The 27,792-nt window shown below is 39.9% G+C and overlaps 1 protein-coding gene across 3 annotated transcripts; it reads left to right on the forward strand.

Moving 5' to 3' along the window:
- FAM161A (FAM161 centrosomal protein A) lies at window positions 1-27,792 on the forward strand. Of its 3 annotated transcripts, XM_059406005.1 has the most exons (7): window positions 14-620; window positions 12,410-12,648; window positions 14,978-16,171; window positions 16,514-16,681; window positions 18,432-18,531; window positions 25,513-25,667; window positions 26,135-27,792. In XM_059406005.1, the coding sequence occupies exons 1-7, from the start codon at window positions 426-428 to the stop codon at window positions 26,271-26,273; spliced, it is 2,190 nt and encodes a 729-aa protein (XP_059261988.1). In that variant the 5' UTR covers window positions 14-425; the 3' UTR covers window positions 26,274-27,792. The 3 variants fall into 3 exon arrangements, 2 of the variants coding, with proteins under 2 accessions (XP_059261988.1, XP_059261989.1); XR_009405379.1 differs by lacking the exons at window positions 25,513-25,667; window positions 26,135-27,792 and adding an exon at window positions 17,462-17,580 and having other exon boundaries at window positions 1-620; XM_059406006.1 differs by lacking the exon at window positions 16,514-16,681 and having other exon boundaries at window positions 16-620.

Below are 27,792 nucleotides of genomic sequence, written 5' to 3' on the forward strand. Positions count from 1 at the left end.
GAGATCACACAATAACATCCCCTGCTTTTCTCTGCCGCCGCCGGCTTCAACAAACGTCATTTCAATGAATGAAAATGCGCTATTTTTTTTGTCTACAAAGCAAGTTAACTGATAAAATAGGAGAAGTGTGCGTTTAGGCGGTGAGGCGCGAAGCTGGCGAGGAGATGTGCTGTTCTGCCCGCCAATCCTCTAAACCAGCGAAGAGTCAGGACTCACTCCCACTGTTCAGGAAGCGCCCATCTCGGGTTTCCCGCAGCCGAAGGGAGTTTGAGTGACTTTTGGCCCCTCGCGGCCCCTGTAGCGTCCCTAGTTACTGAGCCCCTAGTAACCGCCCGCCCCAATCCAGGAGCCGCTGGCAGGTCTGAGTCGGCGCCAGCTCTCCCGCCCCGGGCCAGCGCGGGCGCTCAGGCCTCCGCGGCGCGGTGATGGCCGCCTCGCACCGAGTGGCGAAGCTGGAGGCCTCCAGTCTCCAAACTCCGGAAAATCCCAGCGTCGGAGCGCAGGTCGCCCAGAATGAACGCGAAGACCCTTCGGAGGCCCTGGCGGCAGCGGCGGCTGCGGCCTTAGAGGAGGAAGAAGGCGACGAAGAGGAGAAGGCGGTGCTGCCGGCGCTGGCGGGGGTAATGCAGGGGCGGGACGGAGGCTGGGGCTGGGTGTCCGCAGGGCGCGGGCTGAGGGCTGGTCTGCGTCCCCGCTGGGCTAAGCGACAGGCTAGGAAATGGGCTGCCCTGTCCATCTCCGCCCTACCCAGTAAACCTGGCCCACCAGGTTTCTCTCTGCTCCCATGGAAAATAACTCAAAACGGAAGCGTTGGAAAATCTTTTAATTTTCAACGAAAAGATTGTAAAAATTTCTTGGAGAGCATTTCTGGAGAGTATAAGGTACAGAAGTTTACTCCTTTTGCTTCAGCATCTGTTGGAAGTAGCTGTTGCTTTTTTCTTTTCAACTTGGGAAAAACTGATGTACCCCATAGTGGATAACCCATAAAACTCAGGTGAATCAGATGTGCTGTCGGGTGTGTTTTATTGTCACTTTAAAGTCTTGGTTATTAGTGCATTTTTATACATTGTCATGAGGCGTGGTGTAAAATCATTTAAGAGTTCAGTGGGCAGTTAGATACACAGATTAAAGTTAGGCATCCAGAGAGGCAAATTACTGAGGTTCCAGTTTCCTAAACGACTCTTCAGGGTGAGAAAACCTTTTCACTGATCAATTTTCAGTGTCAGATATGTCGTGAAGACCTGCCCATCAAGTAGAGGGCTGAGTCTGCCATCTACTCTATTCATTTAAAAGATGGGAACATTAAATTTTAACTAGCAGTATGCAGGTATAAATCTCCTCACCCCCAGTTAAGATTCTTAATACCATTTGTCCAAAGCTTCTCAGATACAAAACCATTATGGCCTATGGCTAATAAAATCACTGGATATTTTGGAACTCTAAACTGTTTACACTAAAACTGTTAATGAGAAAGTCTGTAGCAACCCTTTTATGGTCACAATTTCACCAAGAGACAAACTCCCTGAGGTCCTCCAGAGTAAGGCAGATTGAGACCCTGAACATGAACCAGGATGAGAGTCCTGAGAACAGTTTCATTCATGATAAAGCTTCCCACAGCACAAATCTCAGTACCCAACAAAGGAGGCAAAGTGATAGAGGAAAAAAATTTGAATGGAGGAAGAGGATTGGGAATCCTGGATAGGATCCGTTCTCTGCCATTTGCTAGGTGCTACTAAAATGTAACTTTCTTCAATCTCAGTTTCCTTAAACGTGAAAGAACTGTAATAAATGTCTCTCTTATCTCCCCGGGATATTAGGAGAACCAAATGAGTAGATTTGTGTCATATCTAAAGAGCAGTTTATATAAATTCGTAACAATAATAACTGCCAGTGATTTGAACAGCTCACCCAAAGATTAAATCTGGCTTTGCTGTGCTAGAGGAGTGCGTCATTTCTGTAGTGGCAGGCATACTTCCAGAGTGCCCTGCGAAACTGCAAATTTGTATTAGAAATTTAGTACCTTAGGAGGGATTAGTTTATCTAATAAGCTAATTTTAAAGGGACAGGATCCTACCAAGCAAACAGAAAAGGGAGCTAAGTCTTATGGGTTTGACATAAGATCCAAAAGCAAACCTGGATGAGCTGTGCAGACCCAATAGAGAGTACCGGTTGGAAGAAGAAGCCCTGAAAAGGCAGGAATGGGTTCAGGAGCCAAGCTTGTGTTCTTCAAAGTAGGAAGCTCAGATACTATGTGCGCTACACAAGACTGATTAGAGGGGCGCCTGAGTGGCTCAGTTGGTTAAGTGTCCGACTCCTGATTTCCGCTCAGGCCTTGATCTCAGGGTTGTGAGTTCAGGCCCTGTTCTGGCTCCACGCCGCGCTCCATGCTGGTCATGGAGCCTAATTTTTTAAAAAGACTTATTAGAGAACCAATTATCACAGTAGGTTCCTTTCAGGTTCTTTGCTTTGCCAAAGCCACCCTCCCTCCCCTCTCCCCCATACACACCTTGCAGGACTCTGAGCCCATATTGGGTTCTGAGGCATGTTCCTTGAATCTAGCCCCAGTTGAAGATAGCACTTCATAGGCCTTGTTATGTGGTTGATGATGACATGGGTAAACCAGTATTCTTTAGTTCACTGTTAAAGTTTCACTGACTTTCCTAATGAAGTGACCTTTTTCAACAAATACCAGCAGTTATCAAGAGCTGATTACTACTCAGTTGTGAGTGAAGCAGGCATAGAGGACATCGTCACAAAGCTTCCAGTCTGGTGGGGAAGTTAGATAATACAAAATGAATAGTGACTATAATATAGTATATTAGGTATATATCTAATATATCCAATATATATTATATAATATATAATTATATATAAGCATTTATCTAATATATCCAATATATATTGGATATATTATATAATATATTATATAATATATATTGGATATATTATATATATAATGTATATTGGATATATTAGATATATAATAAGTGATTATAAGATGAGAAATGCTGGGAAAGAAATGAACAGACTTCTGTGATTAAAAAAAGTAGCTAGGGGACGCCTTGGTTAAGCAGCTGCCTTCGGCTCAGGTCATGATCCCAGCGTCCTGGGATCGAGTCCCACATCAAGCTCCTTGCTCCGCAGGGAGCCTGCTTCTCCCTCTGACTCTGCCTTCCACTCTGTCTGCCTGTGCTTGCTCTCACTCGCTCTCTCTCTGACAAATAAATAAATAAAATCTTTTAAAAATAAATAAATAAATAAAAAAGTAGCTAGGAACCTACTTAAATGAATTAAATTTGAAGACGATGTCTGGTAGATGAGAAAGAGCAACCATTTGAAGACTAGGGGTAGAAAAAGCATTCCAAGCAGAGGAACGGCATATGCAGAGGCCCTAAGGTAGGAATAGAAAGAGTTTTGTGTGATTGAAGGTCTGAAAAGAGAGGAGGAAGGGAAGAAGATGAGGTTGGAGAGGTGAGCTGGACCTGAACATTCAGGGCCTTTTGAACCAAGATAAAGAGTTTATGTTTATTTTTGGTACAGGTACAGCAGGAGGTCCTTGAAGACTTTTCAGAGATCAGACATGTTTCTGTTTACATTTTTAAAAGATGATTGATGGCTCTCTGGAGAATGATTGGAGGCTTTGACAAAGCAGAAGTAAGGAAATTGGTTAGGAGGCTGTTGCAGTGACTCAGAGGCCAGTGGTAGTAGCTTGGTCCTAGTCTGGGAGAGGTGGCAAGAAGTGGACAGATTTCTTTAGAATGGATAAGATTTACTGTTAGATTGGATGCGAAGGCCAAGGAAGAAGAAGAAATGAAGAATATTCACTCCCAGGCTTCTGGTTTGACCAGCTGTATGAAAAGTAATGCCATTTACTGAATTGGGGATAACTAGGGGAGGAATAGGTTTACAAGCTGGGTAGGATTCAGGGTCTGAGTTTTTTTGTTTTTCTTTTTTTTAAGATTTTATTTATTTATTTGACAGAGAAAGATCACAAGTGAGCAGAGAGAGAGAAAGAGAAGCAGGCTAATGCGGGGCTCGATCCCAGGACCCTGAGATCACGACCTGAGCCGAAGGCAGCAGCTTAACCCACTGAGCCACCCAGGCACCCCTGGTTTTTGTTTTTTGTTTGTTTCTTTCTTTTAAAGATTTATTTATTTTAGAGAGAAAGAGAGTATGAGCAGCAGGGGAAGAGGAAGAGGGAGAGAGAACCTTAACCAGACTCTGTGCTGAGCACGAAGTGGAAGCCGGGCTTGATCTCATGACCCTGAGCTCACAATCCTGAGATCAGTACTTGGGCCAAAACAAGAGTCAGACACTCAACAGACTGTGTCACCCAGGTACCCCAGGATTTCTGTTTTGTTTTGTTTTGTTTTTTTAAGATTTTATTTTTTTATTTGACAGAGAGAGATCACAAGACAGAGAGGCAGGCAGAGAGAGAGGGGGAAACAGGCTCCTCGCTGAGCAGGGAACCTGATGCGGGGCTCGATCCCAGGACCCTGAGATCTTGACCTGAGCTGAAGGCAGAGGCTTAATCCACTGAGCCACCTAGGTGCCCCCAGGATTTCAGTTTTGATCATGATAAGTTTGAGATGCCTATGAAACTACCAAGTAGGAATATGTAGAAAGCAGTTGGGCCTATGAAACCATAGTCCTGTGGGATCTGGACCATAGACTTCTGTCTGGGAGTTTCCAGCCTTTTTAAGACAATGGGAATGAACGAAGTCATTTAGGGACAGAATTTAGAGAAAGAAGAGAAAGGATCTACCATAGAACTATGAAGAACCTAGCCTTGAAGGGGTATCTGGCTGGCTTCTAGGCAGAGCATGGGACTCTTTATCTCAGGGTCCTGAGTTCAGGCACCATGTTGGGTGTGGAACCTACTTAAAAATATATGTATTTTTAAAAAGGGGGCGCCTGGGGGACTCAGTCATTGTCTGCCTTCGGCTTAGGTCATGATCACAGGGTCCTGGGATCGAGCCCCACTTCAGGCTCCTTGCTCAGCAGGAAGCCTGCTTCTCCCTCTCCCCCTCCTGCTGCTTGTGTTCCCTCTCTTGCTGTGTCTCTCTGTCAAATAAGTAAAAAAAAAAAATTAAAAAAAAAAAAAAAGGTGCCTGAGTGGCTCAGTCAGTAGAGTGTCAGGCTCGGTTTCAACTCAGGTCAGGTCGTGATCTCAGCGTTGTGAAATCAAGCTGCCCTCCACACACACACCCACCCCTACGCCCCTCCATCCAGCTCTGCATTCAGCAGGGAATCTGCTTGAGATTCTCTTCTCCCCCTGCTCCCCGCTCCCCACCCCCCACACTCACACTCTCTCTCTTTCAAATAAATAAATCTTAAAAGGAAAAAAAAAAGAAAAGTAAAGAAAAAGGGAACAGAAGAGATTAAGGACCAGCTACAGTGGTAGAAGGGGTGTAAGTTTCCCATTCATTGGTTTTAGTGATGAAGAAAAGAGTTAAATGCTGTTAAGAAGAGGAATATTTCATCTCTGAAACAGGAGAGAAAGGATCCTGGGATCAAGCCCAGCTTTGAGTTTCCTGCTCAGTGGGGAGTCTTTTTCACCCTTTCCCTCTGCCCCTCTGCCAGCTTGTGCTCGTTCTCTCAAATAAAAAAAATCTTAAAAAAAAAAAAAAAGGAAGAAATTGTTCAGTTTTGGGGATAGCAGTTTCCCCCCTCTTTTTTAAAATTTATATATTTATTTGAAAGTGAGAGAAAGTGGAGAGAGGGGCAGAGGGAGAGAAAAACTCTGAAGCCAGCTTTGCACTGAGTTGGAAGTCTGACGTAGTCCTCGATCTCACAACCCTGAATCAGGATCAGAGCCCAAATCAGCAGTCAGACACACCATCGACTGAGCCACCAAGGCACCCCAGAAATTGTTCAGTTTTTAATTCAGTATCAATATTCACAAAATATTCTTTTTATTTTATTTTATTTTTAAATTTAATTAATTTAATTTTAAGTGGGCTCCACACCCAAAATGGGCTTGAACTCATGACCCCAAGATCAAGACCTGAGCTGATACCAAGAGTCAGATGCTTAACCATCTAAGCTCCCGGCCACCCCTTTTTTTTTAAGTTATATTTTAATTGTGGAAATAATATATGAACATATTTTCCTTTTAAATATCAAATGTTGCAAGGGTGCCTGGCTGGCTCAGTCAGTAGAGCATGTGACTCTTGATCTCAGGATTGTGAGTTTGAGCCCATTTGGGGTATAGAGATTACTTAAAATTACTTAAAAATAAAATCTTAAAAAATTTCAAATGCTACAAATAAGCCACAGGCCCTCTTACCACTTCTCCCCCCAGAAAGAAAATCTGCCTCCCCTACATTGGTAGCCACTCTTTTGCCAATATATAGTCTTCTGGGCATTTTTCAGTTTCCTGTGTACATAGTATTTTAATGTATGGTCACATTTTATTTATTGTTTGTTTGTTTATAAAGATCTTATTTATTTATTTATTTGTCAGAGAGAGAGAGAGAGCAAGCGAGCACGTGCGCACAAGCAGGCAGAATGGCAGGCAGAGGCAGAGAGAAGCAGGCTCCCCGGCAAGCAAGGAGCCTGATGCAGGACTCAATCCCAGGACCCTGGGATCACGACCTGAGCCAAAGGCAGTGTCTCAACCGACTCAAGTTACCCAGGCATCCCGGTCACATTTTATAAATACATATTTTTCTGCAGCTGGTGTTTTCTCTCACATTTATTGGGGTTTTATCCATGTTAGTATATATAAATCTACCTTATTCCTTAGAAATCTTTTCAATGCAAAGAAGTTTTTTTTGTTTTTTAAGATTTTACTTATTTATTTGACAGAGAGAGAGAGTGAACAAGCACAGAAGCAGGGGGAACAACAGGCAGAGGGACAGGGAGAAGCAGGCTCCTGTTGAGCAAGGAGGTAGAAGTGGGTCTCAATCTGAGGACCGCGGGATCATGACCTGAGCTGAAGGCAGACACTTAACCAACTGAGTCACCCCAGCGCCCCGCAAAGAAGTTTTTAAATAAAAATTCCAGAACTGTGGATGATACTACATAGGCTAGAACACAAATAATTATGAGTGCTTGTTACTGATGAAACAACATGTGCTAGAAGGAGTGATTATCTAAATGGGTCAAGCCAATCTAGGGAAGATTATCATCTAATCGGGTGGCTACATGCACAACATTCCATAGAAAGCTAAAGAATTAATTAAAGGGAAAGGGTACTATTTTAGGTTTTTGGAAAATAATGTCCTCAGCCTCTGTTATTTGGATTTACTGAATACTTTTTTCTGTGTGGAGATAATAAAAGATGAAATTAGAATTGGAGGGGCGCCTGGATGGCTCAGTGGGTTAAAGCCTCTGCCTTCGGCTCAGGTCATGATCCCAGGGTCCTGGGATCGAACCCCACATAGGGCTCTCTGCTCAGCGGGGAGCCTGCTTCCTCCTCTCTCTCTGCCTGCTTCTCTGCCTACTTGTGATCGCTGCCTGTCAAAATAGATAAATAAAATCTTTAAAAAAAAAAAAGGAAATTAGAATTGGAAGTTGCTTATTAGCCATTCACCTGTTTAAGATAAAAAAAAACACTGTGAGGTCAGTTTATCTGAAAAATTAGAAGTATTAAGCTGAAATGGAATGGATACTATGCAAAAGTCAGCACCTAAGTAAAGTTTGTGAGACCTGTGCCTCTCATCAGAAGCTACTCATCCTTCTATAATTTTTCAAACAGTTTTTCAGGCCCAAATACATTTTATCCTTTTTGTGAAAATGACTGTTATAAGGCCTCCTTTTAAGGGATGTTGTAGAAGAATGAATGAAGAGTGCACGGATGCTTTTGCCAAAAACAGTTCTTTGGAATATCCTCTTGGTTTTTATTGTAGTTTTTGGAAAATAAGCACTTTCTTGAATATTGAGTAGAATATAGCTATTTAGGGCAGCCAGTATTTCTTCAAAAGATTCAATCATCTGGGAGGGAATACTTTTCTTCTTCTGCATGTGGAAACTTAATATTTTTTTAGCTTACATTCATTCATCCAACAAATATTTCCTGAGTATCTGCCACTGGCCAAGAACTTTCTAGGCACTGGGAACACAGCCATAAACAAAGCAGACAAATCCTTGTCTTTGTGATGCTTCCCTTTTGGTAGGGACAGACACACAATATACAAAGTCATGTGGAATGTCAGTTGGTGGTGAGTATTTATGAAAAAAATTAAGCAGAAAAGGGAGGCTGACAATGAGTGGGGGAGAGGTTGTAATTTCAAATAGGGTAGTTAGTGAAGACCTTGTTGAGATGACATTTCATTAAGACCTGAAGGACTGAACAAGTGGGCCATGCAAATATCTGGAGGAAGAACATCCCAGGGAAAGGGAACAGCAAGTGCAAAGGTCCTGAGGGGATTTTCCTGATTTTGTGAGCATTGAAATAACTGCAAACTGGAATCAACTACTGCTACTAAAATGAACTACTATTGCTGCCCAAGGGAAGAACTGTTGCTGGGGAGGCTCAAACAGAGAGAGAAGTAATAGGAAGGTATAAAAGTCCCTTCCTCTCCAGCCATGCAGTTTCCCTCTAGTGTTACTTTTAGAAGAGTCCAGCGGGGAACAGCTGGCAAAGCAGAAACACTGCAGAATCCCATCCCCAGCATCACATAACAGGGGCTAGAAGGGTGGCATTGGAGCCAAGAGACAATAGTTTAACACCTGGCACACCTACCTACTTTATGTGTCATAAAATTAATGTTCACAAGGTAAGTGCCCATGTCACATGGCTAAGAAGTGCAGAACCTAGGCTTAAATGAAAATTCTAACACCATGCCTGTAATCTTTCTCCCAAGCCATGACAGCACTCCAAACTGAAAAGTTACTTAGCTTCCATATGGGCATTTCTTATTGAAGGGTTATAAGATTATAAGGAAGGTAAAACCAGTTAACCAGTGAGTGGTTGGGAGCCAGAAGTTAGATGAGAAATGGGAACCACTTCATCCCCCAGATTGCTTTATGCATTTTACTCTCCTCTTATCCTGCAACTTTGTGCACCTTCCTCCCCACCATATTGTCCACCCCTGCTGCTTTTACTAATGTCATTCAGCTTCATCTGGAAGTTTATCTGGAGTACCCTTTTCCTTTTGCCCCCTTCGTTCTTTCTGAACCCCCAGATTCTTTCATTTTTTGACTCATCTCAAATATCACCTCCTCCAGGAAGCCTTCCTTTATCTTCCAAACTCAAATCAAACTAAAGCTCTTTTTGTTTGAGTATCCTTATTACTTGGTCTTTGTATCCCTCAGGACCACTTTTTCCTTCTTATCAGTCCTCCGCTCCCTGCTTATTTAAATGTTGGTGTTTGCAAGCATTTCCATCCTCAGGTTTTTGTCTCTCATTACTCCATTCTCCCTAGTCAATCTTATCCACATCCAAAGCTGTACCTGTCCCTTCTGTGTGCACTGGTACATGCCATATCTCCCTCTCCAGCCCAGCCTTATTACTAGCTCTCCACATACATTCCCCCTCCCCTCGCCATTTCCTGGACATCTAGCTGCCCCTACTATCCCTTCAAACTCTGTGTGTCCTAAGAGATTAGTTTCCTTTCCGCTTTTATACGCTTTTCCGCTGTATTCCCTATATTGATGCATGGCAGCACCACCTACCTAGACAGACAGCACTCTAAACAAAAATCTTTTTACTCTCTTGCCCACAACCCAGGCCATTATCAAGTTGAAACTTCAGCCTCCTTAGTCTCCCAAGGCAGCCTCCTTTCTTTTGTTCCTGGCACTGCTCCCTTCATTTTGCCCATAGGATATCTAACTCAGACCTTTGCAGTAGCCCATTAACTACTGCCAAACTTACCTTTCTTCCCTCTCTCCTACTTGCTATGAGAAGATTCCTTCTGACAATTACCATATCATTCTTCTGTTCACATCCTTCAATGTTCCTATTGGCTATGGCCTGAGCTCTTGGTTAGGGCTCTTGACTTACCTTTTTCACCTTGTTTCCCACCCTCTTTTGGGTTCCATATACCCTGTTCCCCACTGCCACTCAGACTACCTCTCTCTGAGCACATAATGCCTGTTCTGCTTGAGGCTAAAAAAACCCTCCTGCCCTTGAGGGGAGTGTGGTAAGCTTTGGAGCCTAACAGATTTGGGATTGAATATCAGCTCTGCTACTTATAAGCTGTGTGACTGCAGAGAGGTCACCTAACTCTTCTGAACCTCAGTTTCCTTGAGATCGCACTACATACTAGTTGCATTGTCATGAGGTAACATGATGAATATTATTCTAGCACTGTGCCTCAGATTTCTTTGTTTTTCACCACTTCCTTGATTGGGCACACTCCTCACCCATCCTTGTGTCTCCAGTCTGGCTCATCTCTCTAAATTCTGCCTCCTCTTTCTCCCTGGTTAAAATTAGCCATTCTTTCTGAGTTCTCATGGTGTCTTATATCATGACACATGGTCACTCCTCTGTCTCCCTGTTCAGCCGGGAGCAGCTTGTGGTTAGGAGTGAGGAGTTCTGTCTTATTCAAAGTCTACTATTGATTTATTTACATGTCCTCTGCTAAACTAGCTGGTAGCTTCTGGAAAGTAGAGTTTTTAATCTGATTTGTATCTTTCAGGAGCCAGCTGAATGCTGGGTGTCTCTAAATATTTAATGGATGAGGAAGTTAACAAAGTTTTTATCCCCACAGCTAAGAAGGTAATAGTGAGGAACACATACAGAAACAACAGAAGAATCAGAAAAATGTTTTATTTGAGTTGTAGGACATATATAAAGCAATTCTCTGAGTCACAAATTTGTTGATAATAAATTTCTGCATATGAGTTCTTTTGAGGAAAACTTGTTTTCCTTCATTTGCTTTCTTTAAGTTACCCCAAGTGGTACAACACTTGCCTCTCGTATACTCTTTTTAGTCTGTTAAAAAACAAAAACACCACACATGTAAGTATTTGTATACAGATGATATTCTGAGTTTTCCTAAGAGAAGCTTCTCACTTTTATTTTCTAGAGTGTTAGCATATTGTTATATATTTATAATTTTTATGGCAAATAAGCTTTTCTCATTTTTAGTCTATTTCAGGCTTTAGGTTAAATTTAAAACAATGATCAGCAGCCTTTTATGCACCCCATCATAAATAATTTAAACTGTTTCTCAACTGAGAAACTATTAAGATTATTTTATTTATGGAGAAAATTGGATTTTACCTCCTTAGTTGTTTCAGTTAAAGAACTTTGAAAGGAGGGCACGTGGGTGGCTCACATGGTTAAGTGTCTGCCTTTGGCTTAGGTTGTGATCTCCAGATCCTGGGATTGAGCCCCACGTCGGGCTCCCAGCTTACCAGGAAGTCTGCTTCTCCTTCTGCCTCTGCGTCTCCCTCTGTTCTCTCTCACTCTCTCTCTAATGAATAAATAAAATCTTAAATTAAAAAAAAAAAAAGAACTTTGAAAGGTATGTGGAAGGAGTGAGGGAGGAAGATAGTTAGATCCTTTTAGGCATGGCCTTTCTGTACCATAGCTATACTGTGTGCAGTCTCTGTACTGTACTACTCTTGTTCTCTTGTCACCCTCAAAGTTTCTGTCACCCATGGGAGCTGTTGGCTCTTGTTGCCACAGAAGTGGCTTTTCTGATGGTCCCTCCTACCCTCTCCCACACCCTCCTATTCCCTCCTGAGGCATCAAGGAGGCCTTCTCCCTGGCGCCTTGGTGACCCAGTGAGAAATTTGTTCCCCCTATTCCCCTGTCCCCATTCTCTCATTTCCCTAACTTCTCTCTTTCCATGTCTTTTCTCCAATGGCACGCACACCTTTGGGGCCCACACTTCAGGACCCCAGCTGGGAGTGGGTATTGGGCTGTGTTTGGCCAGTTTGCAGCAGGAAGAACTGTTTTTCTTCACCTCAGTTAAAACTTACAACTCAGAAGGAGGTTCTTTATAAAGCGTGGCTTGGGTCTATCCTATTATGGTGTATGAACTGGGAATTTAACCATCCTTTATAAAATGAATTAAATAGCATTTATTTTCTGGCAGTTTGGTATCTGTCTCTCTCTCTCTCTCTCATTCTTTTTTTTTTTAAATATTTATTCACTTACTATAGAGAAAGCGGGGAGGGGCAGAGAGAGAGAGAGTCTCTAGCAGACTCCCTGCTGAGCAGGGAGCCTGACTCAGGGCCGATCCCACAACCCCAAAATCATCATTGGAACTGAAAATCAAGAGTCAGACACTCAACTGACTGAGCTACCCAGCTGTCCCATCTCTCATTCTTAATAAAATATCATTAGGGGATAGTCCACAAGTAACTTATAATCCATTATGTGTATGTAGCCTACAAGTAACATATAACCTAATTAAGTGTACACTTTAAGAAGCAACATTGGGAATCGGTATCAATTTAATTCATCTTTCAGTTCTAAACACCATATAACAGGTTTTTTACTTCCTACCAGACTGATTTTAACACCAACATTTCTGAGGTGGACGAACAAACACATACAAGCAAGGAGGACTTTGTGGACTTTTCTGATATATACCACTCGAATGAAGAGTATTTTAGGAAGCTAGAAGAGCTGAAAGCTGCCCACTTGGAAACTATGGCAAAGTTAGAGAAGATGTACCAGAATAAATTAAATTTAAAAGAAGTTCAGCCAGTGATCATCAGGGAAGAAGCTTCTAGTGTCTCTTCCAGGTAAGTTTGTACATAACGTTATTTGTGGGCTATAAAATGTATACTTAAAAGTGCAGAACCAAATTATTCAGAATATTTTCTCTCAACTCTCTCTTTGTACTTTTAATGATATACAGAGGTTGGACTGTATTCAAAACGTGTAATGGCTTATCCACCAATGGCTTCTTGTTTTGAGAGTCATTTAGTCTTTTCTCACTGACCTGCCACTCAAAGAACTATAGATATGTATCAAAATATTTAGTCTTGGCCATTTTAATTTTTATTTATTATTATTTTTTAAAAGATTTTTAAGTATTCTCTACACCTAATGTGGGACTTAAACTTACAACCTGACATCAAGAGTCGCATGCTCTACCAGCTGAGCCAGCCAGGTGCCCCTAGTCCTTCATATTATGTAAGTCCTTCATATGAAACATGAACATTATGTGATTTGGTAAGTCCTTCATATTATGTGGATTAACATGAGCTCAGCAGCACTTGGGTGGCTCAGTAGGTTAAGCATCCTACTCTTGATTTCAGCTCAGGTCTTGATCTCAGGGTTGTGAGTTCAAGCCCCATGTTGGAAGTCCATGCCTAGCATGGAGCCTGCTTATAAGAAAACAGCACAAAAAACACAAGTCATTAAACATATAAAGTATAGAAACAGCTCTTTCTATACTTCTATAAAGTATAGAAACACTCTTATATCTCAAGAGTGTACTTTTCATTTTTTTTTTTTTTAAGATTTTACTTATTTATTTGACAGAGAGAGAAAGATCACAAGTAGAGAGGCAGGTAGAGGGACAGAGGGAGAGGGGGAAGCAGGCTCTGCCTTGAGCAGAGAGCCCGATGAGGGGCTCAATCCCAGGACCCTGAGATCATGACCTGAGCCAAAGGCAGAGTCTTAACCCATTGAGCCACCCAGGTGTCCTGTACTTTTCATTTTGATAAACTTTCCTGCTTCTGTTACTTGAAAAAATAATTAAGTAAAAAAATAAATTACACACACACACACATGCACACTCCTACACACAAACAGTTCAGGACTAAGACATAAATCTGATTCAGGTTTTCAAAATAGTCTGTAATTTCTGGACCCATTTCTCCTATGAACTCTCTTGTTTTCGAAACTTGAGGCAGGTCTCTTAACTCATCCAGTTGGTCAGTGCTAATTATGCATCTCCTGTGTGCCAGAAGTTGCTGGACACTGAGGAGTCGAAAATCAAGTTGCCCTTAAGGAGCTCAAAAACTAACTGAGACCCGAAAATTGTGATACAACCTGATAAGACAGGGTTATGGAGACAGAAGAAGCAGCAACTGATCATGTCATGGTGTTGGTAGAGGTATACAAGCAGGAATTTTCTATGGAACTGTCATATCCAAGTTCTGTACTAAAGGAGGAGTTGCTGTAGCAGATGCAGGAAGTAAAGAGTGGGCTTCTAGGCCACAGAAACCATGTGTGCCACTAGTGGCATGGCAGTATGAGACTTCATGGTGTGTACAAGGAACTTCATATGGTTGGATATGACTCAAGATTGGTAACTGAAGGTAGAGAGAGGAAGAGGTGAAACAGGAAAGGTAAAAGGGGACTAGGCTTTTCTTTTTTTAAGACTTTATTTATTTATTTATCTGAGAGAGAGAGAGAGAAAGCACAAGTAGGGGAGGAGCAGAGGGAGAGGGAGAAGCAGACTCCCCACCAAGCAGGGAGCCTGATGCAGGGCTTGATCTCAGGATGCTGGATCCTGACCTGAGCTAAAGGCAGATGCTTAACCATTTGAGCCATGCAGGTACCCCTTATTTTTTTTTTAAGATTTTATATATTTATTTGAAAGAGGGAGTCCATAAGTGGGCGAATGGCAGAGGGAGAAGGAGAAGCAGACTCCCCATTGAGCAGGGAGCCTGACACAGGGCTTGATCTCAGGACCGTAGGATCCTGACCTGAGTCAAAGATAGACATTTAACCAACTGAGCCACCAAGGTGCCCCAGAGAGGGGCTAGTCTTGAAGGACTTTATAATCTAGACTTCGTTACAATGGCACATCATAGAAAAGTTTCAAGAAGGGGAGTGACCTGATGTATGTTTTAAGATGGTGACTCTGGAAAACATGTGAAGAATTTAATAGAGGTTAGCCACAAGGAGCCTCTGCTACCTCAGGTTTCCCTGTAAAATGAAAGAATTGAATTAGATAATTTATAGGCATCTCTTCGCTCTATTCTAAATAAAAGTGATAATTATAAGGCCTATCTATCCAGCACCTATCTTCTGAGTATACCTTGATCTTTTAGTTCTTAATTTTTATATCTGGTCACATGCAACTGAGAGTGTAACTTTATTATTCTTCTCATACAGGTCTGATTCAGAAAAGAACTCCTATCACACAATCTCGTTAATGACATCATTTTCAGAGCCTGATTTAGGACAGTCGTCCTCCTTGATTATGTCTTCCTCTGAAGATGAGTTGCCGAACTCAGAAAAAGAGTATCCTGAAAAAAAGAGGGTGATGAGCTATGCTAAAGAACTCATTAACAACATGTGGACAAATTTTTCTGTTGAAGATTATATTCGGTATAAAGATGTTGATTTCCCGGCAGTTGAAAAAACAAAGAAGAAACCAAGAGAATGGGTGCCAAGGATTACAGTACCTGAGCCTTTTCAAATGATGATTAGGGAACAGAGGAAAAAAGAAGAGAACATGAAATCTAAATCAGATATTGAAATGGCACACCAAGTGCTCAGAGAACAAGAAGAAGAATCAGAATGTAAGAAAAAATTCCGAGCCAATCCAGTTCCTGCATTCGTCTTTCTCCCCCTTTATCATGACATAGTCAAGCAAAATGAAGAACGCAGGAGGCGTTTGAAGGAAAAAACCAAAGAAGCTCTTTTGGCTTCACAAAAACCATTTAAGTTTATTGCAAGGGAGGAACAGAAGCAAGCAATCCGGGAAAAGCAGCTGAGAGACTTATGCAAGTCTAAAAAGAAAACAAATCAATTTAAGGCCAGACCTATACCTCGATCTACTTATGGCTCAACCGTAAGCTCAAAGTTTAGCTCAACCTCCAATGAAAAATTAAAAGAAGAAGAGCTCTATAGAGAGATTGTGACGCAGCTGAGGGCCCAAGAGCTTTTGCAGTATTCATCTCCTCTGCCTTGTAGGTCAGGTCTCAGAAGCTGTGCTCCGAGGAAGCTCAAGTGTTCTGAACAGGTTGAAAAGTTGAAGCGTAAACACGAGTTGAGATGCCAAACTGCCAATTTTGAATACCTTCCTGAGAGATACCGGAAACACCCCTCAGAACAGAAGTGTTCAGAACTCCTAACCGTTGGCCGTAAACCATCTGGTCTTCATGCGGCCTCTAGCGCATCCTCTAAAAGAGAGAAAATTCTGGCAGACATTGCAGCAGATGAAGAACATTTAAAAGAAACACGGCCTAATCTCTCTCCAAGGCACAAACTGACAGTAAGAAGTGCAAGTGCAAAGCCTGTGCCTTGTAACTGCAACCCTCCAGTGCCCACAGTGTCTTCCAGAGGAAGAGAGCAAGCCACGAGGTAAATGACTAGGATGTAGTGCCTGCCAACTCACGGCTGCTAAAATAGTATTTGTAGCTCTATTGATTTTTGTGTTGGTCATTTGGAAAATAAGAAGAAATAAATTTGGTAATATATTTTACTATATCAGGCAGAGCATTTTGCCAGAGAGTGTCCTTCTAAGAAATGAGTATCTTTTCCATTTTATGAGTCTCCAGGGATAGAAAAGATAGTCAGCCTGTTGCTTTCCAGTTGCACAAGTCATAGCCTTTTTTCAGTGTTTAAATTTTCCCATGTTAAATCTTTGCTAAATCACATTCTCATTGGCTTAAAGTGAATTAAGCCTTAGTTTGTTGCCCTCAGGAGATCACTTGAGGAAAAGAAAATGTTGGAAGAAGAGAGAAATCGGATCCTAACTAAACAGAAGCAAAGAATGAAAGAATTGCAGAAACTCCTGACAATCCGGGCTAAGGCTTATGACTCACATCAAAGTTTAGCTCAAATGTCTAAATCCAGAGTCAAATCTCTCAGGTATCATAAAAGAATCCTGAACCTCCAGATCATTGGTTTTCAAACTTTCTTTCTTAATCAGTGGATACAATATATGAACATATTAATTAGTATTTTAGTTTCTGGATTCAAGTTGCTGTCAGTTACACTCAACGCACAGACATACACATTCACACTCACTCACTCACCTCACCTCATGGTGAGGATTATATGCCATGTTGATGAACTGAAACATTTTATATCATGGCCATAGTTAATAGTTGTAATCATATGTCAGTATCTAATCTTTTCTTTTACTTTATAAAATTTTTTTTTGTGGGGCCTCATCATGACCCGACCTGAGACTAAGAGTTCTATGCTCCACCAATTGAGCCAGCCAGGGGCCCCTTCTTTATACTATTTTTGATAGCCCAGTACAATATTGAGAAAAAATCTTTTTTTTTTAGTTTTTCTTTTTTTTTTTTTTTAAGGTTTTATTTATTTATTTGACAGATAGAGAGACAAGCAGGGGGAGTGAGAGTGGGAGAAGCAGACTTCCCACTGATCAGGGAGCCCAATGTCAGAGAGAGCCCTTTTTTAATAGTTTGCCGTGTAATCTCAGAATATTCTTCAATAAATTGATCTGTAAGAGAACTTTGTTCTAAGGTCTGCATGAAATCTGATATCACAAATGAACACGTTGATGTCAATTAACATCAGTTATGTGATGTGTCAGTTAACACGTGTATGTGTTCAGCATGTGTGTTGCATTTCATTGTAGTTCTAATATAAACAAATATAAATAAATAAACATATTTGCAGAACCCCTTCACAGAGCACTGGAATTCTGCTGTACAAAGTTTGAAAACCAGTGTTCCAGAGGAACATTTTTCTGTAAAAATGTTCATGTTTAAGTAGGAAAATATCTCCCCCCAAAGCTGGTAAGTAATATGATTTATTTTTAATCTGATTTATAAGTACCCAAATCTATATTTGCTTTTAATTATGAGTTATTCCTTTTTAAGTACATATTGTTTATAATAATTATATTCCTTTATAATATATATTATGTTTATATTCCTTATAATGTATATCAGTGTAATTTATGATAGAGGGAGAAATTTGATGAACTTGAGCAAAAATTTTTTAGAAATATACTCTTCACCCTAAGAAAGTAAACTGGATTTTTCATAATACCAATTTTGTGTATAATTAAGCATAATTATAATTCTATAGTATAATTATCTTCTCTAATCCATGAAATCTTATTATCTTAGTAGAGTTAGTATGTTTTACATAGAGGAAAAAGCGTATTTTATTCACTATAGGATCTTGTGCAAAAGGTAAGTACATTTAATGTGAATTTATGTATTTTGGTTCCTTTTCCTGTCCATGTCCTTTTCCTTTACTCTCTATTTTCCCCTCACCTGCTCGAATTTAATTAACTTTGCCACCAACCTATAGATCTTTAAACTAAATTTTCTTGATTTTCTGTACTTAAAATTGAGTTATGAGGGCATTTATTCATTTCTTCAAGCCAATTTAATACATTATATTTTGAAAATTTCAGAAAATCAGAGTATCCAGACTGTTCCCAGGATGTAAAATGTGTGCTCTCACAACCTAGTGTTTTTATTTCTGCATTCCATAAAAATTTACCAGTCTAGGAAAGGAATTGTGGTAAACTGTAAGCCATGCTTGTAATTTAATTTCTGATTTGTCATCTAAGCTAAATGTTCTATCTGTAAGCTGTTATTTCTTTTAAAATTCCATTCCTTTTATTTGATTTTAGAAAGAGTGAAAAGGAAAGGATGAGAGAATACCAGCGAGAACTAGAAGAAAGAGAAGAAAAATTAAAACACAGGCCGCTACTATTTGAAAGAGTTGCTCAGGTTGTGTTTGTTGGAATTTAAGAGCTTCAGTCAACCTTTTTTATTTTTTTAAACATCTCTAGCTCCTAACTTACAGTCCATTTTTCTTACATGTTATATAATTTATTGAGACATATTATTGTTTCTGTGACAGGTTCATCAAATCAGTCAAGTAAGTTTGTACTTAAATCTGAACATCAAAGCTAGTCGAGGACGCATGTCAGCTTGATACAGAATGTGCTGCTGATGCAGTCATAGTCAAAATAATCGTTTCACAACCTGTTTTTCATGGCTTTTCTTTTTTTTTAGTACCAACTTTTCTTTTTTTTTTAAGTACCAACTTAGCCATATATTAAGGTGAGTCTTCACTATATGATTTGGAAGTCCTTGAAGAATTAAAAAATGAAACAAAATGCTAATGGAATCAGATTTCTTTCTGCCAGTTTTTCTTTTTCAGTTTCATTGAGATATAACTGACCTAGAGCACCGTGTACAGTTAAGATTACAACACGTGACTTGACATACATATATAGCAAAATGATTACTACCATAAGTTTAGTTAAAAACCCACACCTCATATAATACTGAACTTTTAGGATTTACTAAAATCTGAACTTTTGGGATTTACTCTCTTAGCAGCTTTCAGATATGCCATACAGTGGTATTAGCTACAGTCATCATTTTGTACATTACATTCCCAGTACTTATTTATCTTATAATTAGAGGCTTATACCTTTGACTGCCTTCATCCAATTCCCCTGGTAACCACAAATCTGATCTGTTTTTCTATGAGTTTGTTTTTGTTTTTAGATTCCACATATAAGTGAGACCTATAGCCCTTATCTTCCTCTGTCTGACTTATTTCACTTAGCATAAAGTCCTCAAAGTCTATCCATATCATTGCATATGGCAGGACTTCCTTTTTAATGGCCAAATAGTATTCCTTGCACGTACATCACATTTTCTTTACCCATTCATCTTTTGATGGTTACTTATGTTGTTTCCCTGTCTTGGCTATTGTAATTAATACTTTCGTGAATGTGGGGTGCAGATATCTCTTCAACGTAGTGATTTTGTTTCCTTCAGTTAAATACCCAGAAGTTGGATATCACTGGATTGTATCATATTTATGTTTTTAACTTTTTGAGGAACCTCTGTACTGTTTTCCATAGTGGCCGTTCTATTTTACATTCCTACCAACAGTGCACAAGGGCTCCATTTTCTCCACATCCTCACGAGCATAGCATTTATCATCTCTTATCTTTTTGATACTGACCATTCTAACAGTTGTGAGGTGATACCTCATTGTGGTTTTGGTTTGCATTTCCCTGACGATTAGTGACATTGAGCATCTTTTGGCCTTTTTAGGTACCTGTTGGCCATTTGAGTATCTTCTTTGGAAAAATATCTATTCAGATCCTTTGCCCATTTTAAATTGGATTATTTCATTTTTTGCTATTGACTTTTATGACTTTTTTATGTATTTTGGATATTAACCCACTTTTCAGATATATCATTTACAGATATTTTCTCCATTTAGTAAGTTGCCTTTTCATTTTGCTGATCGTTTTTTTTTTTTCAAGTGAGCCTATAATTTTCATTCTTATCTACGATTACTGAAAGGACTTCCTTTTCATTGGGAAAATAATTTGGTCCTATGGATAGTGAGTCCTGATTTTACTAAATGTATAGTTGGTTTTATAATCTTCCTCTAAGAGATATCTGTCCATTTCACATCATCTTTTCTTTTGTACTCAGAAAGTAGGTGTTCTTATGGGTGACATAGCTTAACAATAGACAGGATCACTGGAGATTACAGGTGCTGTGTTGTGATTTTCAAGCTGTTGCATTTGGAGCTTCCTGCCAACATTGCAGGGCCATCCTTCTAAATGCACCAAGGACAGGGACATGGCTTTACATATTCAGGTGAATTTACATATTCAGTCTCTCAAAGTTTTGGGACCCGTTTACATACAGATTTGGACATAATTTTATGTAACACTTTTCATTTTAAGGGTGGGTTTCTTTTTTTAATATCTCAGTTTCAACTTTAGAGGGAAAATTACAGAAAAATTCTGTATTACCTAGTGGAAAGTGATTGACTTTAAGCTCAAAGTAGTTTTTTGCAGCTCCCAGCTGCAGGTTATTATGACTTTCTGTCTTTCTGGTGGTTATATCTACACAGATTTCCCACACACATCTACATTTATCTTGCCTCAAACTAGATCTTCCTCTTTGATTTCCTGTTTTTGTTGGGCCACAATTTTGGTGGCTGGGAATCACTTTCCCTCCCTCTTTCAATTGCCACTGAGAGACCTGACAAGTTTTCTTCCTAAATAATTTTTGGATCTGCCTTTCTCCATTCCTGAAGGTGAAGTGCCATGTGAAGCCTCTATTATCTCCTCTCTCGGTTATTGTAATCATTTGACTGGTTTTCCAGCCTTGCTCTTTGCAAAGCCACCCATTATATTTTTACTTTACCATTCCTGTTCCCTTGCCAAAATGTTAACTCTGGGTAGGTTGTAAATAACTTTTGGTAATGGTGACAGTCGTGTATTTTCATTGATTGTACTCATTCTCATTTTTAATAAATGGGATCAAGAGGTATTGTCACTGACTTCTTCAAACAATACTACAAAGCAGGTATCCATGTATTACAGAGGAAAAAACTGAAGTTCAAAGGAGGTAAGTAACTAATTAGATTTATAGGTAGTCCGTAATGGAACTAGAATTGGACGCAAGTCCGTTTGCTTCCAAACAGTTAAGACTAAGCTGTCCTGCTCTCTCCCAGAAGATACCTCCATGAGTCTCAGCGTAGTGAGTAGACCCCTCTACACTCTGATCCCTGTTAACCTTTAATTGAGTAGATTCTAAATTCTAAACCAAATTCATCAGCCACAGCACTGTCCCCGCCCCCTCACCATGGACACCCTTTACTTTCAGATCATACCAAACCACTAGTTTCAAACTTGAAATTTTTATTCATGCTGTTTCTGAACACTCTTAGAGCCTCTTCCTGTTTTCCCTCCTCATCTTTCAAGTCTTCATATAAAACCACTTCTTGCATTGTTTCCCAGGTCGGATCGGGTGCCTTTTCCTGTGTTTTTCATTACCCTTTGCATACTTCTGTCTTCACTCCTGCCACTCTGTGTGGGAATTACCTGTTTCAGGATCTCTCTTCCCTTCTAACTAGTTCCTTTTAAAAGTTGTGTTCAAATCTTTGTATTCCCAGCACCTAGCACCCAGGATAACGTCTGGCACAGAGGAGATGTTAATAAACATTTATTGAACCAAAACTGAACTGTCAGGATCAAATTAGCCAGACTGTGACCTCTCGCTTTTTTTCTGGGATTAGTGGTGGGGAGTGGAGTGGGGGTTGGGGGGTGTGGGGGAGGGGGGATGAGAGCACCCCCCCTCTTAGTGATGAGTCTCAGCAGGAGTGAGCAGTTGTGCCATGTTATGAATCCTGCCGCTTCTAAGCACCAGAGAAGGTGAGGCCGAATATGTAGCATGTGTGAAATTAAACCCATAGAGAAATTTTAAATGTTGAAAACATAGATCAGTATCACAGCCCATTCTACTTCTGCCACTTCTGGCCCTCACATATACTGGTCCCTTTGTCCAAAAATACTTCTCTCTCCATATATACCCCCCAACTACAAAAGAAGTATTCAGTAATTAAAGATTTTTTATTTAATTTAATTAATTAATTTATTTGACAGAGATCACAAGTAGGCAGAGTCAGGCAGAGAGGTTTGGGGGTTGTGGTGGGTGGAAGCAGGCTCCCCGCTGAGCAGAGAGCCTGTACTGGGGCTCAATCCCAGGACCCTGAGATCAGGACCAGAGCTGAAGGCAGAGGCTTAACCCACTGAACCACCCAGGTGCCCCAAGAAGTATTCAGTAATTAAATAAGTAAAAGAGTTACTACAAATGAAACTTACGGTTTTGAAAAGTATTTTTCCGCTTCAAATGAGGGCACTGATTGTAGACAAACTTACATCATTGCATGTTATTTTGGTTTCCTGAAGAAGCAACACTAATTTTTTTCGCAATCTTTGATAGTAAAATCAAATAATCATACAGTTATTTTAATTGTTCCTTTTATCTCATAGTCTGTGCAATTCTTTGCATGGTGAAATGCAAGGAGGAAATGTTTATTTCAGTTAAGAGTAATTATATACTATTCGCCTTGATAGAAAATATGTAAAAGTAATTAATTCTGTATATAGAGTGACTGGCAGTGACTCACCATTGCTTTGGTTTTGTTAACACAAATTAGTGCAGCTTTTTCTTGCAGTCTGTTTTGCTGTGACTATTGCTGCTAATTAACAGCTGTTATTTGATACATTCACTCACAACTTTGTGCATTATCCATTTATTAGTGTTAATTGTGATCTTGCTGCTGTTGAGTTGTTCTTTCACAGAGTAAAGCTATGATCTGGGACAGAACAAACCATGTTGTCCTATTTCTTGGAAATCACAGGGTTTATTAATTGAGTAAATTCTAAATTATAAACCAAGTTCAAATGAAGACTTATGAGCACTGACTTGGGTATCATTTTAATCTCTTTTATATTTAATTTACGTATATCAGAATATACTGTTCTTAATGCATTTAGAGTTAGGTCTGGATTTTTATTCTGCTTTACTGTCTTTGGAGCAGTTCTTATTTTCTTACTTTGTCATGACTTTCAGTTTCTCGAAGCTTGTATATTGGTCTTCATAGCCTCTGGATGCATTTTTTTAAAGATTTTATTTATTTAGGGGCGCCTGGGTGGCTCAGTGGGTTAAGCCTCTGCCTTCAGCTCAGGTTATGATCCCAGGGTCCTGGGATGGAGCCTCATGGAGGGCTCTCTGCTCAGTGGGGAGCCTGCATCCCCCACCCACCCCCCGCCCCCGCTGCCTGCCTCTCTGCCTACTTGTGATCTCTGTCTGTCAAATAAATAAATAAAATCTTTTTTAAAAAAGATTTTATTTATTTGAGAGCGAGAGAGAACAAGAGCAGGGGAGGGAAGGGAGAGAGGAAGAGGGAGAAGCAGATTCCCCTCTGAGCAGGGAGCCTGATGTCCCACTTGATCCCAGGACCCTGCAATCATGACCTGAGCTTAACTGACTGACTGACAGCCACCCAGGTGCCCCCTGGCTGCATTTTCTGAAAATCATTGTTACTCATAGTGGGTGCATTTTAGCAACAGGCTGAGTGTGTTTTTAGTTTTCCAGAGCATCAGGAAATCACCGGTGACAGTTTATCCATTGTAATCAATCTGTTATTTTGGTTTCTCCTGTGGAACACTGGATGCCATGACCCCTCATGACACTGGAGTCCCTAGGTTAGCCAAATAAATATCTGACACCTGCTTTGCTGAAGTCAGGTTTCAGTTACCTTCACACTCCAGGATGAGCACTACTACTTAGAGAAAGCAGGATGGTGCCATGGAAAAGTCCCAGGAAATGGTCAAGAGACTTGGTTCTACCACTCACTATCCTTGGGACCTTAAGCAAACTGCTTAACCTTCGTGGGAATGGAGGGAGTATTTGTTTCCTTCTTTGTTAAATTTGGGGGTGAGACTGGGTGCCCTCCCACACCCTCTCCAATATGGAGTGCCATTGGGGTACTGGATCTGGCCCATTCCTAGTTACCTTCCTTCAGTTGGAGGACAAGATGGCAATTCTTGGCCCTATACTCATAGGAGGTAAAGAGTGACCAAAGCTGAGATACTAGTGTGAACCCCAGTCCTCCTGTGACAGTGGGAAGCCCGTGGTCTCAGGTACTGTGCTAACTCCTTCCTGTCTTGCTTCAGGTGTAAGAGAGGCTCATCACAATTTCACAGGTGCCAAAGCCAGGAAACAACATTCTGGAGATTTGAAGCCAGTGCTAAGTTCTTGTTCTTTTTGCTGTATTCCCTGATTCCTCCTGATTAAAGATAACAACAGTGATGAATTTATCATCTTTGAAGGATTAGAGATATAGCATGTAAAGGATAAAAATTACAGTAGGTACATAAACTAAAAGAACCCTCTGACAACCATCACAAACTTATTTTCTTCCTGGTGTTTCCAGATAGTCTTCAATAGTCATAAAGGTGTATTTTTTCAAAAAAGTATATAAAACAGGTAGAGTGCAAAGAATAACTATAGACCAAAACTCATGTGGCTACTACCTAGGTTAATAAACAGAACATTGCCAGCACCCCAGAAACCCTTTGTGCCCATCCCAGATCAAAACCCTCTCCTACTCTCCCAGAGGTAACCACCATTCTAATTTTTGAGATTAACACTTCCTTGTTTTTGCTATTATTGTTGCTTGTGTTTTGCAGTTTTACCATCCTGTGTATCTTTTGCCACACAGTATAGTTTAGTTTCACCCATTTGGGAACTTTATGTAAATGAATCATACATACTATACGTATTCTCTTGTGTTTTGCTTCTTTTCCTTAGTAGTATGTTCATGAGATCTGTCCATATGGTCCTGTACAACTAAAGTTCATTCATTGTCATTGCCTTATTTTACTCTGTTATATGAATAGACCACGATTTATCCATCCTTTTGTTGAGAGATGTTTGGGGCTGTTCCAAACAGTAGTGTCCTATGTATTTTGGTACAGCACATATGTGGGAGCTTCTCTGGGAATAGGCCTGGGAGTGGGATTGCTGGTCAGAAGGTCTGTGTACTGTCAGCTACTTGTGATTATTGGGTTTAATTTTCACTGGAGCTTTTTTTTTTTTTTTTTTTTTTAAAGATTTCATCTATTCACTTGACACTCAGAGTTCACAAGTACACAGAGAGGCAGGCAGAGAGAGAGGAGGAAGCAGGCTCCCCGCTGAGCAGAGAGCCCTATGTGAGGTTCAATCCCAGGACCCTGGGACCATGACCTGAGCTGAAGGCAGAAGCTTTAACCCACTGAGCCACCCAGGCGCCCCTCACTGGAGCTTTTAACCCCTATGTTTTTAATGGAAATTTGGTCTTCTGTTCTCCTCTAAAAAGGTTTGTCTTTCCTATAGAAAAATGCAAGAATGGCAGCAGAAAAGCAATATTCTAACACCCTAAAAGCACTAGGACTGTCTGATGAGTTTGTTTCAAAGAAAGGCCAAAGTGGAAAAATAATTGAGTACTTCAGCAATCAAGAGATGAAGAGTTTCACTGAAGATAAAGAAAGGTAACATATATAAGATGTCTAAATGGTTTACCTTTGAAAAAATTCTTACCTGCCAGAAAGCATAAAATTCTGTCCTATATTTTTAGAAGATCTTTTAACCTAACAAAATACATGTGAACTGTTTGTAAAACATTGGTATTTTAACACTTGGCACATTCAAAATGGCATGGTGATGAAGTATCTTGTTTTTAAAGGAGAATAATTTAACTTTCTGACTGACATGAATGATGAAAATAATAAGATGGTTTCAAATGAAGTTTAAAGAATCACTCAAGGTTGGAAATATAAAAAATATATATATAAAATAAAAAATATAAAAGTTGGCACTTTTATAGAGTTTTCTTGATAAATCGGAGCTCATACACTTGAGGAAGGAAGACTGCATGATGACATGCATTGCAAGGGGTTTGTTGACCTTTAAATCAAATCATTTTTCTTTTGAAAGATTGATAAATTTCTTCCTCCAGCTTTGAGGAAGAAGAAAAAAGAGAAGAAAGAGAGAGTGGGGAGGAAAATCATTTTATGGATACGAACAGCCAGGATTCTTACAAGGAAAAAGAGGAAGCTGATGAAGAGAGCGGAGAAGAAGAATCTGTTACGGAGTAACACAGTACCTGCGGCTCTCCCGTCTGTGCCTGCACTGTCAATGGCAGCCCTGGGCCTAACCATCTATGCTTGTGGTGTGAAGAACATCCGTGAGAGCCCTCCAATAGGTACAGGGCTCTTGAGCAAAGTCATCTGTAACCTGAAAAGGCCAAGTCCAGCCAAACAGTTGTCGGTTCAGTTAGGGTAAGGCTTTGCCTAGTCAGGTTTTTTAATCACTCCTAATGGTTCGCAACTTTGATCTTACTTTTATTCTTTAAAAAAGCATTTGAGAATCATAGTTGTCACAAACTGATTGGTTAGAAAAGTATGTGTTACTTCTGTATTTGGTATGGAAACAAATGGTGTGGCATTGAGAGCAGAAATATTGGCTTTTGGTGATTCAAAAAAATTTTTCTGGAAAGTCTGAATCAATAAATCTTCAAATTATACTATTTGCCCATTCTTTTCCTCTGTGATACATCTCACAAAATGAATCCTCATACTTGTTTTACTGGGTATTTAAAGTTTCTTATCTGAGCCATTTTTTAAAAAAGTAATAAAATATAGGGGTGCCTGGATGGCTCAGTGGGTTAAAGCCTCTGCCTTTGGCTCAGGTCATGATCCAGGGTGCTTGGATCAAGCCCCGCATTGGGCTCTCTGCTCAGCAGGGAACCTGCTTCGCCCTCTCTCTCTGCCTACCTCTCTGCCTCCTTGTGATCTCTGTCTGTTAAATAAATAAATAAAATCTTAGGGAAAAGTAATAAAATATAGAAAAAAATATGTCCTTACAAATCTGTGTTCATTACTGTACTGTTTGCTGTTAAATTATCCACACTATCATGACTTTTTCTTTTTATCCCTAGTTTTATTCCAAATTATTTTGATATGTAAATTGTTAGAAAAGTTTTTATACCAGGTATTTTTTTTAACTTTGTGTATTATGACAGAGGTAATTATAAAAATCTGTGTTAAAATCTTAATTGGAGGTAAATATCCACACTTGTATATATGATGAAATTGTGCATAATAATTTGTCCAAGGCAAATCTCCAAAGTAATTCAGATTTAACTCTTTAATAGTAGACCTGGTTGTGCTCAAATTTTGTACATTATTGTGGATATATCTTGTCTTTCTGTGCATGATGGTAATTTGTATGAATCTATCATTTTTCCTCTTTAAGCAAATTTTTGTTTTTAAAAAGTTCAAACCAGACATAAAGATGTGATAGGATAAGACATTTTATTTTCTAAAAACAACCTCCTCTAAAGAGAATGAACTAATTAAGGTATTTATAATAGCAGTGTTTCCCAGGTGGAAATGTATGCTTTAAATTAAGAAATAAGGCGATTTTTCTCAAGGGCACATGATTCCTTGTAATTCCTTCCTACAGTTTGTGTTAAAACTATTTGTCACTATAATTAGATTCTAAACTCTCTGGGAGTTGGAACCATTTTAAAATTCATCTTTGTAGTCCTTTAATATTTTGCCCAGGATTGTGTATTTGGTAGGCACTTAATAAAGGCTTGGATGAGTAAGTAGA

The sequence above is a fragment of the Mustela nigripes genome, chromosome 7 (assembly GCF_022355385.1).
Source record: "Mustela nigripes isolate SB6536 chromosome 7, MUSNIG.SB6536, whole genome shotgun sequence".
NCBI lineage: Eukaryota > Metazoa > Chordata > Mammalia > Carnivora > Mustelidae > Mustela > Mustela nigripes.

Bases quoted from the DNA above. Each gene is read 5' to 3' on its own strand.
- FAM161A (XM_059406005.1), top strand. From the start codon at position 426: ATGGCCGCCTCGCACCGAGTGGCGAAGCTGGAGGCCTCCAGTCTCCAA. The intron at 621-12,409 runs GTAATGCAGGGG...ACTTCCTACCAG, and splicing joins TGCTGCCGGCGCTGGCGGGG to ACTGATTTTAACACCAACAT. The intron at 12,649-14,977 runs GTAAGTTTGTAC...CTTCTCATACAG, and splicing joins GCTTCTAGTGTCTCTTCCAG to GTCTGATTCAGAAAAGAACT.